The sequence below is a fragment of the Giraffa tippelskirchi genome, chromosome 8, assembly GCF_054371585.1.
Source record: "Giraffa tippelskirchi isolate mGirTip1 chromosome 8, T2T-mGirTip1v1.2.pri, whole genome shotgun sequence".
Lineage (NCBI taxonomy): Eukaryota > Metazoa > Chordata > Mammalia > Artiodactyla > Giraffidae > Giraffa > Giraffa tippelskirchi.
The window spans coordinates 24791729-24805058 of record NC_137282.1 but is presented as its reverse complement, the minus strand read 5'-3'; the positions used below and the strand labels follow the sequence as shown (position 1 = coordinate 24805058).

The window sequence follows — 13330 nt, the reverse complement described above, 5'->3', positions numbered from 1 at the left end:
CTAAATCAGATTGATTATATTCTTTGCAGCCAAAGATGGAGAAGCTCTATACAGTCAGCAAAAACAAGACCAGGAGCAGACTGTGGCTCAGATCATGAACTGCTTATTGCCAAATTCAGACTTAAATTGAAGAAAGTAGGGAAAACCACTAGGCCATTCAGGTATGACCTAGATCAAATCCCTTATGAGTATACAGTGGAGGTAACAAACAGATTTACGGGACTAGACCTGATAGACAGAGTGTCTGATGAACTATGGACAGAGGTTCGTGACATTGTACAGGAGACAGGGATCAAGAAAATCCCCATGGAAAAGAAATGCAAAAAAGCAAAATGGCTGTCTGAGGAGGCCTTACAGATAGCTGGGAAGAGAAGAGAAGTGAAAAGCAAAGGAGAAAAGGAAAGATATTCCCATCTGAATGTAGAGTTCCAAAGAATAGCAAGGAGAGATAAGAAAGCCTTCCTCAGTGATCAGTACAAAGAAATAGAGGGAAACAACAGATTGGGAAAGACTAGAGATCTCTTCAAGAAAATTAGAGATACCAAGGGAACATTTCGTGCAAACATAGGCTCGATAAAGGATAGAAATGGTATGGACCTAACAGAAGCAGAAGATATTAAGAAGAGGTGGCAAGAATACACAGAAGAACTGTACAAAAAAGATCTTCATGACCCAGATAATCACGATGATGTGATCACTCACCTAGAGCCAGACATCCTGGAATGTGAAGTCAAGTGGGCCTTAGAAAGCATCACTACAAACAAAGCTAGTGGAGGTGATGGAATTCCAGGTGAGCTATTTCAAATCCTGAAAGATGATGCTGTGAAAGTGCTGCATTCAACATGCCAGCAAATCTGGAAAACTCAGCAGTGGCCACAGGACTGGAAAAAGTCAGTTTTCATTCCAATCCCAAAGAAAGGAAATGCCAAAGAACGCTCAAACTACTGCACAATTGCACTCATCTCACACGCTAGTAAAGAAATGCTCAAAATTCTCCAAGCTAGGCTTCAACAATATGTAAACTGTGAACTTCCAGATGTTCAAGCTGGTTTTAGAAAAGGCAGAGGAACCAGAGATCAAATTGCCAACATCCTCTGGATCATCAAAAAAACAAGAGTTCCAGAAAAACATCCATTTCTGCTTTATTGACTATGCCAAAGCCTTTGACTGTGTGGATCACAATAAACTGTGGAAGATTCTGAAAGAGATGGGAATACCAGACCATCTGACCTGTCTCTTGAGAAACCTGTATGCAAGTCAGGAAGCAACAGTTAGAACTGGACATGGAACAACAGACTGGTTCCAAATAGGAAAACGGTTATGTCAAGGCTGTATATTGTCACCCTGCTTATTTAACTTATATGCAGATTACAACCTGAGAAACGCTGGGCTGGAAGAAACACAAGCTGAAATCAAGATTGCAGGAGAAATATCAATAACCTCAGATATGCAGATGACACCACCCTTATGGCAGAAAGTGAAGAAGAACTAAAAAGCCTCTTGATGAAAGTGAAAGTGGAGAGTGAAAAAGTTGGCTTAAAGCTCAACATTCAGAAAAGTACGATCATGGCATCTGGTCCCATCACTTCATGGGAAATAGATGGGGAAACAGTGGAAACAGTGTCAGACTTTATTTTTGGGGGCTCCAAAATCACTGCTGATGGTGATTGCAGCCATGAAATTAAAAGACACTTACTCTTTGGAAGGAACGTTATGACCAACCTAGATAGCATATTTAAAAGCCGAGACATTACTCTGCCAACAAAGGTCCGTCTAGTCAAGGCTATGGTTTTTCCAGTGCTCATGTATGGATGTGAGAATTGGATGGTGAAGAAAGCTGAGCGCCGAAGCATTGATGCTTTTGAACTGTGGTGTTGGAGAAGACTCTTGAGAGTCCCTTGGACTGCAAGGAGATCCAACCAGTCCATCCTAAAGGAGATCAGTCCTGGGTGTTCATTGGAAGGACTGATGTTGAAGCTGAAACTCCAATACTTTGGCCACCTGATGTGAAGAGTTGACTCATTGGAAAAGACCCTAAGGCTGGGAAGGATTGGGGGCAGGAGGAGAAGGGGACGACATTGGATGAGATGGCTGGATGGCATCACCAACTCAATAGACATGGGTTTGGGTAGACTCCGCGAGTTGGTGATGGACAGGGAGGCCTGGATTGCTGCGATTCATGGGGTCATACACGACTGAGCGACTGAACTGAACTGATAGTTTCAAAAAGGATCTAAATCATAAAATTAAGATCCCTCCATACAGCCCATAATCTATGGTTCAGCCAGCTCGAAATTAATTGGGAAGACAGGTCAACACACAGGCAGTTAGTCTACTCCAAGCGATAATTAAGTTGGTTTAATATTAAGCTATTATCCCAAAAGATTGAAATGTGACTGTCTGGAGTTTAAATTTTATCTTTGCTTTTTTCTATGACAAATTACATCTCTGTGCTGAGTGTTCTCATCTCTAAAGTAATGTTGTGAGGATTAAATGAGGTATACTATGCTGGGCACATACTAAGTACTCCATGAATATTTACTATGATAACAGTGGTGATGCTAGTGAAGAAGAGGAAGATAAAAAAGGAATGTGGGAATTTCCCTGGCTGTCTAGTGGTTAATACTCTGCACTCCCAATGCAGAGGACACAAACTTGATCCCTGGTCAGGGAACTAAGATCCTGCATCCTCCATTGCCTGGCCAAAAATAAAAAAATTAATATTTTTTTAAAAAGATAATTGGAAAAGTAATCAAAAATTTTTTTATAAAAGGAATGTGGTAATGGTGAACTCGAGTCCTGTGTGACCTTCACCTAGAGTTGAAGGTGTGAGAAGATAGAGGTTCTCCAGACGGGGTGTAGATAAAATGAGTTATGTCTCTGGGTAAGTTGTGTCTTCTTTAAAAGCTCCGCAGTCCAGGTTCTTAATAGAAGTTAAAATACTAAAAAGTGAGAGAATGAAACCTGGTTTACAGATTATCTGATCCAGAGTTCTCTACAGAAGGCTGGGGTGGGGGAGGGTCTTTGATTTTGACAATGTGCCTTGGGGTCACTTCAGAGAACAGGAAGTTTTCTTCTTTCATTTTTTCATTCGACACAGCTGTTTTTTTTTTTTTTTTTAATCTAGTCTGTGTATTTGGGTTCCACATAACACTTGGCTGTATTTTATGTGGTTTTATTTGTTTAGAAAAGAAAGAAAGGTTATTGTCTCTCAAACAAGGTTTAGATCTGTTCCTTTTTTTCAGATTCAGATGAAGAAGTTTACTGCATTTTGCAGAGGACAGGTCTTTCTGGGGAAGGACTTTGTTACTCCCTTGATTCAGATGAGTTAACAAGTATTGTAATCCCAAGACTTTACCCTGTGTTCTAATGAATATCAGCGCTTCCTTTAGAACACTGCCTTCTAAAGCCTGTGCACTCAGTAAAAACTACACTCTATGGTGGGCAAGTTCATGACAAGCTGCCACCTTTACAAGAGGATAAAAGAACAAATTAGACATTCAGTCACGCCAACTTGGTCTCAGGGAGAAAATGACACTGGGTATTGTCTTTTTAGCTTCACTCCTTGGGTGTTGGCACCATTTGCAGTTTCTAGGCCTTTCTAATTATAGATGTGCTTCATAACATTGTCCCCACCTGCACCTCTAACAACAATATTCAGCACTTTAACATTATCAAAGATCATTCCAACTTGAACTAATTAATTCATATAATCCAACCATCTGGGACAGATAGTACTATTATCCAGGTTTTATAGACACAGAAAACTTCAAAGGAGGTTTCTGCAAGGTCATATAGTAACTGGAATGAAGCCAGGAGTACATCTTAAAAGAACTAGTTTTCTAGTTCATTGGACGACGACCTTGCACAGTTTGGATTTAGGGGTAGTGTGATTTATTTTTTTTTTCCTCAGGGTGCTGAACAGATACTCCTTTGTTGGATACTTTCTCATTCTCTGGTTTCTGCTGTGGTTTCTCTCCCAGAAGGAATGATTAAACCCTTAGGAATGATCATGCACGTCATAATTCTTTGGAATACCAGGTAGTTTGGGAGCTCTTAAAGGTGGCTAACACATGCCAGCTATTTCATCTCTTTTGCTCTTCTCCTTTAATACACCCACTCTATCTCTTCAGTTGAGGGATACTAAAACTTGGAGCTCTTGAAATGTAAAATGAAACCTCAGAAAAGTCAGCTAGTTATGAAGGCTTCTCTTTCCTTTTCTCTGACATGCTAACTAACTGAGATCCTTAGGAATCTCACACTCTTCAAAGAAGGCCCTCAAGAGATAATACCATATTTTTAATCATGAGTTTTTAAAAAAAGATAAAAAATAACTTACGTTTTCCTAGTTACAAAAAGTTAACTCTGAAACAATACTAAGTAGCTCGCTGGTGGAAAATGATCCTTCTCTTGCAACTTTTGTCATTCTAATAGCTGTGGTTTGAAAGAGTATTATATCCTCATGTATTCACTCATGTTAAAGGGGCAGGAAATAATATACTTAAAAGAAAAAACAGAAAAAAGTCTATTAGCTTTTGGCTGAAAAGTCAAAAGCTGATAGACTTCTATCTAGGCAATGATTATGCAAAATAATGTCAAATTAAAACAGAGTCCTGCATGGAGTTCCATGTTGCCTCAGAGACCAGTAGGACCAGAAAAAGAATTATTCTGCAAACTTTCAGAATATGTAAGGAATTTGGTGAATATGATGAAGAGGTTTTTCTCAATAAGGATCTTTGAAAGTTGGGTTCAGAGAATATCTGCATACTGTTTGTATGTGAGTCACCAGGTAGCAGGATGTGTAACTCAGAGGAACTAGGAGTTTGGAAGGACCAGGTGTCTTATTTTCAAGGCTGTTTTTAAATATCAAGCTGTCATCCAGGGCCACTTACTTTTGAACAAGTTGCTTAAACAAATCTGATTCACCCTTCAGGGTGAATTTAAAGATCCTTGCAGTCTCTCCTCTACACTCTTCTCATTCAGAGAAGTTAAACTGTCTGACATTTTAGTCTTAGTTCAAGGATAGTCTTCCAGGATGAACCTGAAAGTGATAAACTTCACTTTCCTGGAGAAAAGGAGAAAAGGAGAAAAGGAAAGTGATAATAGTTTATGTGAAAACCAGATCTATCATCTAGCATGGTTTTCTGAAACAGTGCAAGAAGGAAACCCCTCAATGATGGTTACAGCATGCTGATGGCTATCAGGTATGCTCTCCCAATTCTTCAGGGACCACTTGAGGATCAGATGCTGCAAAGGAGGATGCTTAGACAGCTGGAGAGCACTCCGGATTCATTCCTTCAGTCAATAAGACGAGGCCAGCCAAGAGGGCATGAATGCCAGCTGTCTCTCTCCTCGTTTCATAATCTAATGAAAGACTTGTCCCCGAAGTCTGCTGGTCACTGTAGTTTTTGAATAAGAAAATACTCATCAAAGCCAAAGTTAGGGTGCCACGCATCTTCTCTTTATACCATCCTTCACCATCACCCACAACTTCCTGAAAGAGTCTATTTAGAGACTAAAACTTTTCCATGCTGGATGCAAGCCCAGAGCAATTTTTTTTTTTTTTTTTTGGTAAAGTGTGGGGGCAGTCTATTTGACCAGTTTCAGTGACTCGGTTTTTCCTAAATCCATAAATAAAACCCGCCAAAACACAGCCTTCCATTCTAAGATGCGACAAGTCCTCAGGACAAAATACTTTCTGGGCCAGAGAATGCTTTAAAATGTAAAAATTTAAATATTTTATAATAAATACTTGTGCATGTTACCTGAAAAATATTTTGTCCAAATTTCCTGAAGCAACAGAAAGAAACTGTAAGAGGGAATTTTGTGCAATACTGCTGCTAAGTCGCTTCAGTAGTGTCCGACTCTGTGCGACCCCATAGACGGCAGCCCACCAGGTTCCGCCGTCCCTGGGATTCTCCAGGCAAGAATACTGGAGTGGGTTGCCATTTCCTTCTCCAGTGCATGAAAGGGAAAAGTGAAAGTGAAGTCGCTCAGTCATGTCCGACTCTTAGCGACCCCATGGGCTGCAGCCTACCAGGCTCCTCCGTCCATGGGATTTTCCAGGCAAGAGTACTGGAGTGGGGTGCCATTGCCTTCTCCGTTTTGTGCAATAGTTTATAAAAAAAAAAAAAGGTCCAGCAGTGGTGGGACATGAACACACTCTTGTTAGCTTTTTCTAGTTAGCTTTTTCTAGCATTCTTGCTAGCTTTTTGCTGTTTATGAATTTGGCAGGAAAGGTTTAAAGCAGACAGACCTGAGGCCCTTCACTGGATGTGACCTGAGTTCCGTCCTTCAGTGAGATACCGGGGCCACTGTCTGAAGAACTGGCTGCAGTGTAGGCCGGGCCTCCCTGCCTCCACCAAGTGGGTTCTGACAGAGTGATTGCCTCTGTCTGATTGCTCACAGGCTGCTTTGTGGGTCTGCTCCTGCTACTTCCCAGGCGGAATTGTACTGTGGATTCACAACATGGCTTGCTCATCCTGCAAAGTGATAGTGGCAAAGGATGGCACCCAGAGACAACTTTCTTTGCAGATCAAATCCTAGGTGAAGCCAGACTTTTCCCTCTCCTGTCTTTAGGCCTTCCTCCCTAAGGAACTGGCCCAGGGGGCTCCCTAGACATTGCCCGAGGCCTTCACGCCTCACCACTGCTTGGCATTCTCTGCCTCGGGCGGGCTCCTCAGGGTCTTCAGAGAGGCTCTGTGCATGGGCCTGGGAACAAACCGTCACTGGGAATTGATTGTCCATCGGGTATGTTCTTGCTTGTATCTTCTCAGGTGTTGTTTCACCAATGCCTCCTAAGATGCTAATAAGGAAGGGCTAGAATATCTTCCCTTCTTCTCAAGTAACGGAAATACCTTAAGTCATCAAGCAACAGCTTTATTTATTTGAGCTGTAACTTTTCTGTTGGGAATTTCTGGATAGAAAGGAAAGGAAGAGTGACTGGATGCAGCCTGAGTCACATCAAAGACAGGGACATCCACTTTTTCAGTGTCCCACATTGCCCCAGTGCACACAAGACTGCATGATCAGGAGAACCAACCTCATCGTTTTCTACTGATTGTCACTTGGAAGCATTGCTATCAATGTTAATCTGGAAATTGTACATTAAGTTTGCAAAATCCAGTAGAATTTAAGGTGTCGAGGTAGCTGTTCCTCTGTGAGTACAGAAGCTGTTACCAAAGAAAGTGTGTTAACCAAAGGGCAAAAAAGAAAAGATATGAAGGACATATAAAAACCCAAACAGCAGAAATAGAACCATAATCTTTCAGGCTCCCATGTTTAGTTTAAGGTCAGAGTCAATGCAGTCTCCTGAAAGGCATGCTGTTCTCTAAGTATTCTTGGTCCAGGTCGTGGGATGTCACATAACTGCCGATGCAGCAGAATTCACTGGACGTTTCCAGCATCAGGTTTCCTTGGAACAGGTTTGCTCATTGTCGGGAGCCGCGATAGGCATTACTGACAAAATGGAGGCACAGCCCCAACCCCCTCTCCTCATCCTGCAGGCACGGTCCCGGGATGAAGGAGTTAGGTCTTGTGATTCTGACTTGTCCTTTCCTTCCTCCGGTTGAGTTGGCTGGAAAGAATGTTATAATCCATAACGTTAACTATTGACATTTGTCCAAGGATCTTTACAAAGAATGCTCCAGGATGAGCACATAGGCTGCAGCCTGAGATCATGGGAAACATTGTTATCTGAAACCTGCCTGTAAGGGGAATGTTTATGGCAAAAGAAGTTTGCTGAGTTTAGGGGTTAGGAATAATTGAGAATAATTAGAAGCTAAAGGTTTAAGGTATGTTGTAGTGTTGGCATATTTTACTATGGCTTATGGAAACTAGGTATTTTAGAGATACTAATAGCTAAAAGCCTTTTTAGGAGATGATGAGCTTAAATTACTAGGGAATAGCAGGATTTAAAGAGATAAGAAATAAACTGAGGAATGTAATATACAGCCCAGAGACAAACTTGAGTTACAATGTTATCACAAGGACACTTAACAAGAAACTCTGAAGGACAACAATGATTTATGGAGACAGTAAATATGGGTGAGGGGAAACTGAAGATGTCATACCTCTGACCTAATGCTTTTGTAAAAGTATAAAAGAAAACCTAATGCTTAAAATAAACATGCAGCCCAGTGCTTTGAGCGAGAGACTGCATCATTTTCGTTCGCCGACCCCGTTCATCCCTTCAGGGCGTTTCCCTGGCTGCTGGAGCTGGACTCCGGCAAGTGGCGCCTGAACAGAAAACACCTGAAGGGTAAGTAATTAATCAAGTAGGTAAGTAATTAATTAAGCAATTTCATAAATGCAAAGCGGGACGGGTAGGATTGTGTTCGTGGGTGACCGGGACCCCTCTGCAGTTTAGGCAGGGTGAGGAGAACACAGAATCAGTAAAAATATTCTCTAGGAAAATGGGACTCTCTGCATCCAAGAATAGACAAATGTTTATTGAATCGTTACTCACATGTTAGCCCATAGAGGCATTAAACTTCTAATTTCTGTCCAAGAGCAATGCCCATGGTTTCCTGAGGAAATCTAAAAACCTGGGCTAAGGTTGGAGATCAGTTACATTTGTTTTTTACTTTGCACGGGCCAGAAAAGGTTCCGGTAGATGCTTTTGCTCTGTGGAATATGATTAGGGACGTACTGGACCCTCGGCATGAGGCTGTTAGACAGCCTACGGGAGAGGCTGCAACGGTGGATGGTGGGCTTCCGCCTTCCGCGCAGAGTATGTTTTCTGCCATTGGTGAAGAAAAGGAGGGAGACTGTACTCAAACTCCCGAGGAAGGAGAGGACTTGCAGGACGCTGCGGCCGAGCGCCCTAGCAAGGCCCCTCCTCCTCTACGCAAACCTTTAAAAATTTATCCATCACTTTCTGATTTAAGGCGATCGCCGCTGCCTCCGTTTGCACCTCCCAGGGCCCAGGAGTTCCCCACTTTGCCCCCAAAGCCTCCCAGAGCATTGCCTGAGGCTGAGAAAGATAAGGAGTTTTCTGAAACAAAGAAGCTTTTAAAGCAGACGTATGCACAATATACAGAGCGTGCTCCTTGGAGAAAGCCCCTTCAGGGGGCCCTCACCCAGGCTAAAAAAAAAAAAAAGTAAAACAACAGGGAGACTTAGAATTCTCTATGGCCTTTCCAGTAGTTTTTACCAAAACAAAAAGGGAAGGCGAGGAAGCTCCAATTCCAACGGGAATGGCTGGTCCCCTGCCTGAGGGCATTTTAAGACTTGTGCTCGGGCGGGGATCGCTTTCCCTTCAAGGAATTTCGGTGGTGCCTGATGTAATAGATTCTGATTATACTGGGGAAATTAAAGTTTTGATTTCGAAGCCTGCCAAAACTGTGCAAATTAATAAAGGTCAAAGAATAGCACAACTTCTGCTTTTACCTTATTATCAGATAGGAAAAACCTTGACTTCTCAAGCTAGAGGCCCCAGAGGATTTGGATCTAGTGATCTAGCCTTTTGGGTGCAAGAAATTACAGCTTCAAGGCCTTTGAAAGATCTTTTAATTCAAGGAAATAAAATGTCAGGGCTGTTAGACACTGGAGCAGATGTCTCTTGCATTGCTGGAAAAGACTGGCCCTCGTCCTGGCCAACATGTCTGACCAATGCTGGCTTGGTAGGAATAGGGTCAATGCCTTCGGTTGTTAAGAGCTCACAAATTTTGACATGGTCAGATGAAAAGGGGGCTCAAGGCACCTTTTGCCCATATGTGATTTCTTCACTGCCTTTTTCTTTATGGGGGAGAGATATATTATCTCAGATGGGAATGCTTTTATATAGTCCAGATGAAAAAGTTACTAACCAAATGCTGCAAATGAGGTGTAATTCTGACAAGGGGCTTGGTAAAGATCAGCAGGGAATTATTTCACCATTAGAAATGGTTCCTAACAAAAATTAAAAAGGTTTAAGATATTCAAATTGATCCTAGAGGCTGTTGCTCTTGCTGCCAATCCTATTATCTGGAAATCTGATGATCCGGTATGGGTGGAGCAATGGCCCTTAACAGCTGAAAAGCTGCAGGCAGCTGAAGACTTGGTTATGGAGCAACTGGCGGCCGGCCATATAGAGCCTTCTAATAGTCCCTAGAATACTCCTATTTTTGTCATTAAGAAGAAATCAGGAAAGTGGAGATTGTTACAAGATTTGAGAGCTATAAACGCAACTATGGAAGACATGGGGGCCATTCAGCCGGGTCTCCCTTCCCCAGTAGCCGTACCTTTTCAATATAATGTGATAGTCATAGATCTACAGGACTGTTTCTTTACCATCCCCTTGGCTGTTCAAGATTGTAAGAGATTTGCCTTCAGTCTTCCTTCAGTTAATTTTAAACAGCCCTATAGAAGGTTTCAATGGAAGGTTTTGCCTCAGGGAATGAAAAATAGCCCCACCTTGTGTCAAAAATTTGTGGATCAAGCTGTGCAAAATGTTAGAGGGAAGTATAAAGATTTATATTTGATACACTATATGGATGATATTTTGGCTGCCCATAAAGATAGAGCCTTATTGCAACAAATCTTATCTGAATTGACTGAGGCCTTGGAAAACTGGGGTTTGAAGATAGCTCCAGATAAGATACAAGTAAATCCTCCTTTTTCTTATTTAGGAAGCGTGTTAAATACCCATACTGTGAATCATGCTCCTTTGCAGCTGCGAAGAGATCATTGACTAACTTTAAATGATTTCCAAAAATTATTAGGGGATATTAATTGGATACGCCCACATTTAAGACTGACTACTTTAGATTTAAAGCCTTTATTTGATTGCTTAAGGGGCGATCCTCATCCCAGTTCTAAGAGAAAATTGACTAGTGAGGCAGAGTTGGCTCTTGTTAAAGTGGATGAGGCTTTGAATGATCAGTTAATTAGAATTAATATTACCAGAGGATGGGATTTAATTATTCTCGCCACAGAACATACTCCTACAGGATGCTTGTGGCAAGAAGGCCCATTAGAATGGCTCCATCTACCAGTGACCCCCCAAAAAATAGTTTTATCTTATCCCAGCTTGGTGGCACAATTAATTATAAAAGGTAGAAAAAGAAGTGTGGAACTTTTTGGAAAAGAGGTAGCAAATATAGTGATTCCATTCAATAATGATCAACTGCAATTTCTTTTACAAAATAGTGATGATTGGCAAGTTGCCCTGATAGATTTCAGGAGACAAATTTTGTTTCATTTACCCTCAAACCCCCTTTTTCATTTTTTAAAAACACATCCCGTGATTTTTCCGAAGAAATTTTCTATTCAACCTTTAGAAGGGGCAATTTTAGTTTTCACAGATGGTTCCCCTAATGGTAAAGCAGTTACAATTATTAATGGAAAATCCCATGTTCAGGTAACTGTAGAGACATCTGCCCAAAGAGCTGAGTTAAGAGCAGTTTTTGGGATTTTCAACATTTGAGAGACCGTGCCTTCAATCTTTTCACTGACTCCTGATATATTGTAAGATTGTTTCCTCATATTGAGACTGCTGATATTCCAGAAAATAAGACTACTATTTTCTCCTTGTTACTCGATTTACAGAAAGAGATTAAGCATAGAGTTAAGAAATATTTTGTGGGACATATTAGAGCCCATTCCGGCTTGCCCGGCCCTTTACATGAGGGAAATGCTTTGGCAGATGCATTAACTAAAGTAATTGCCTTAAACTTACATGAAAAGATTGACAAGGCTAAAAATTCTCACAAAATTCACCATCAAAATGCAGCTGGTTTAAGGCATGAGTTTCATATCCCTAGGGAGGCGGCTAGACAAACAGTCAAGTTATGTCCAAACTGCCCAACATCTAATCCATCTCTACCATTAGGAGTAAATCCCTGAGGACTTAGGCCTAACGCTCTCTGGCAAATGGACACAACTCACACCACGGTCTTTGGGAAACTGTCCTGTGTGCATGTTACCGTGGATACCTTTGTAATTACTTAAACGTAGATACACAGGGGCAGACTGCAATTATGAGACACTGGATTCCTGAGGGGGCTGCGACTCGGCCCCTGGTCAAGTGGAAAGACCTCCTTACCGGAGAGTGGAAAGGGCCAGATGTGCTGTTAACTTGCGGGAGAGGGTATGCTTGTGTGTTTCCGCAGGACTCCACTTCTCCTGTTTAGATTCCTGACAGACTGATTCGACATGTCCAGCCCCATGAGATCTCCAAGACCACAGAGACCGCTGAGGTTGCTGAGATCCCTGGAGTCCTGGAGTCTGGGACTGAAGGATATTGGCGAGATCAGAAGCTTGTCGAGTCCGGACCTGAGGGAACCAAAGAGAAGCTGAAGGGCGGGTGACCCTTCACCTGAGGCTTCACTGCTAGTACATCGCTTCAGGCACCTGGCACTTCAAAAGAGACATGCTGATGGAGTCCAACCGTATTCTGCTCCACCTCGTCGCCGTCATCCTACTCAAGCAACTACCTCCAGCACGGTGCCAACATGGGGCCAGCTGAAACACCTCACTCAGCAGGCTGAAGAATTAATAGAAAGGGGAAGATATGAGGCCACTCCTATGGTAGTGTTTGTGGCTATGCTTGTTGTGTTGGCTTGTCAGCCGAGGCCCTCCAGCACAGAAAAAGTTCATTGGACCTATTTGCCTAATCCACCTTTTTTCCAGCCTGTAGATTGGATAATTGAGCCCATTCTGTTTTTGTTAATGATACTCATCTTTTGGGCGGGGCTTCCATCTATCCTAATAATGTTAAAACAGTGGTCAGCGCTCCCTTCAATTTTTCAGGTGTGTCCGTTTATCCACCTATTTGCTTTGTCATACTTTCCTCCTTACTAGGATAAGCTCCGGTTTTGAATGGATGTGTTAGCACTTCCTTGAAAGGCATGCTTACTGATTCTCTGAGAAGCAATGGCAAGAGAGACTTTTGGTCCTTATAGCTGTTGATGCTGGGGGCGCAAGAAAGACGATATGATGCCATAAAACAGGCAGCCCCTCATTTAAAGGACTTTCCGAGCTGTGCACTCCCCACCCTGGATTCTGATGAACAAGGACTACAGGCCTGGGAAAGTATAAGCAAAATTTCTGGCTTTCCTTGTTGGAAAGAATGCATGTATGTATGCCCTAAAATTATTTATTCCCATTGTTGCCACCAGACATTCTCTGATTGAATGGGGGTGCCCCTATCTTTTGGATCAATGGTTAAATTTAATTTTTGAAGAACCTTATAGATCCATATGAAATAATTCATTTATCCCTATCCTTTAGCAATTACTAGGTGGCATGTTAATGGATGGGTTCCTCCTTAGTGAGTTTCGATGAAACAGGTCCCATACAACCTGAATTATGGAGAGCATTGGCTGCTATGGCACCCGTAATTTTACAC

At 42.1% G+C, this 13330-nt stretch overlaps 2 protein-coding genes across 4 annotated transcripts in view; both read left to right on the top strand.

Annotated features, from left to right (window-relative positions):
• Positions 1–12707, top strand: part of FGL1 (fibrinogen like 1) — a 75118-nt gene extending 62411 nt beyond the window's left edge. Inside the window, exons 8-9 of the mRNA XM_081521651.1 lie at positions 8196–8260; positions 12144–12707. Coding sequence (XP_081377777.1) covers positions 8196–8260; positions 12144–12151 — 73 coding nt within the window. The 3' untranslated portion in view covers positions 12152–12707. The remainder of the gene's footprint in view (positions 1–8195; positions 8261–12143) is intronic.
• Positions 11963–13330, top strand: part of MTUS1 (microtubule associated scaffold protein 1) — a 221514-nt gene continuing 220146 nt past the window's right edge. The window contains exon 1 of one of the 3 annotated variants that reach the window (XM_081521596.1): positions 11963–13057. The gene's annotated coding sequence lies outside the window, so the exon portion shown is untranslated. The remainder of the gene's footprint in view (positions 13058–13330) is intronic. The other 2 variants (XM_081521597.1, XM_081521598.1) reach the window with 2 other exon arrangements.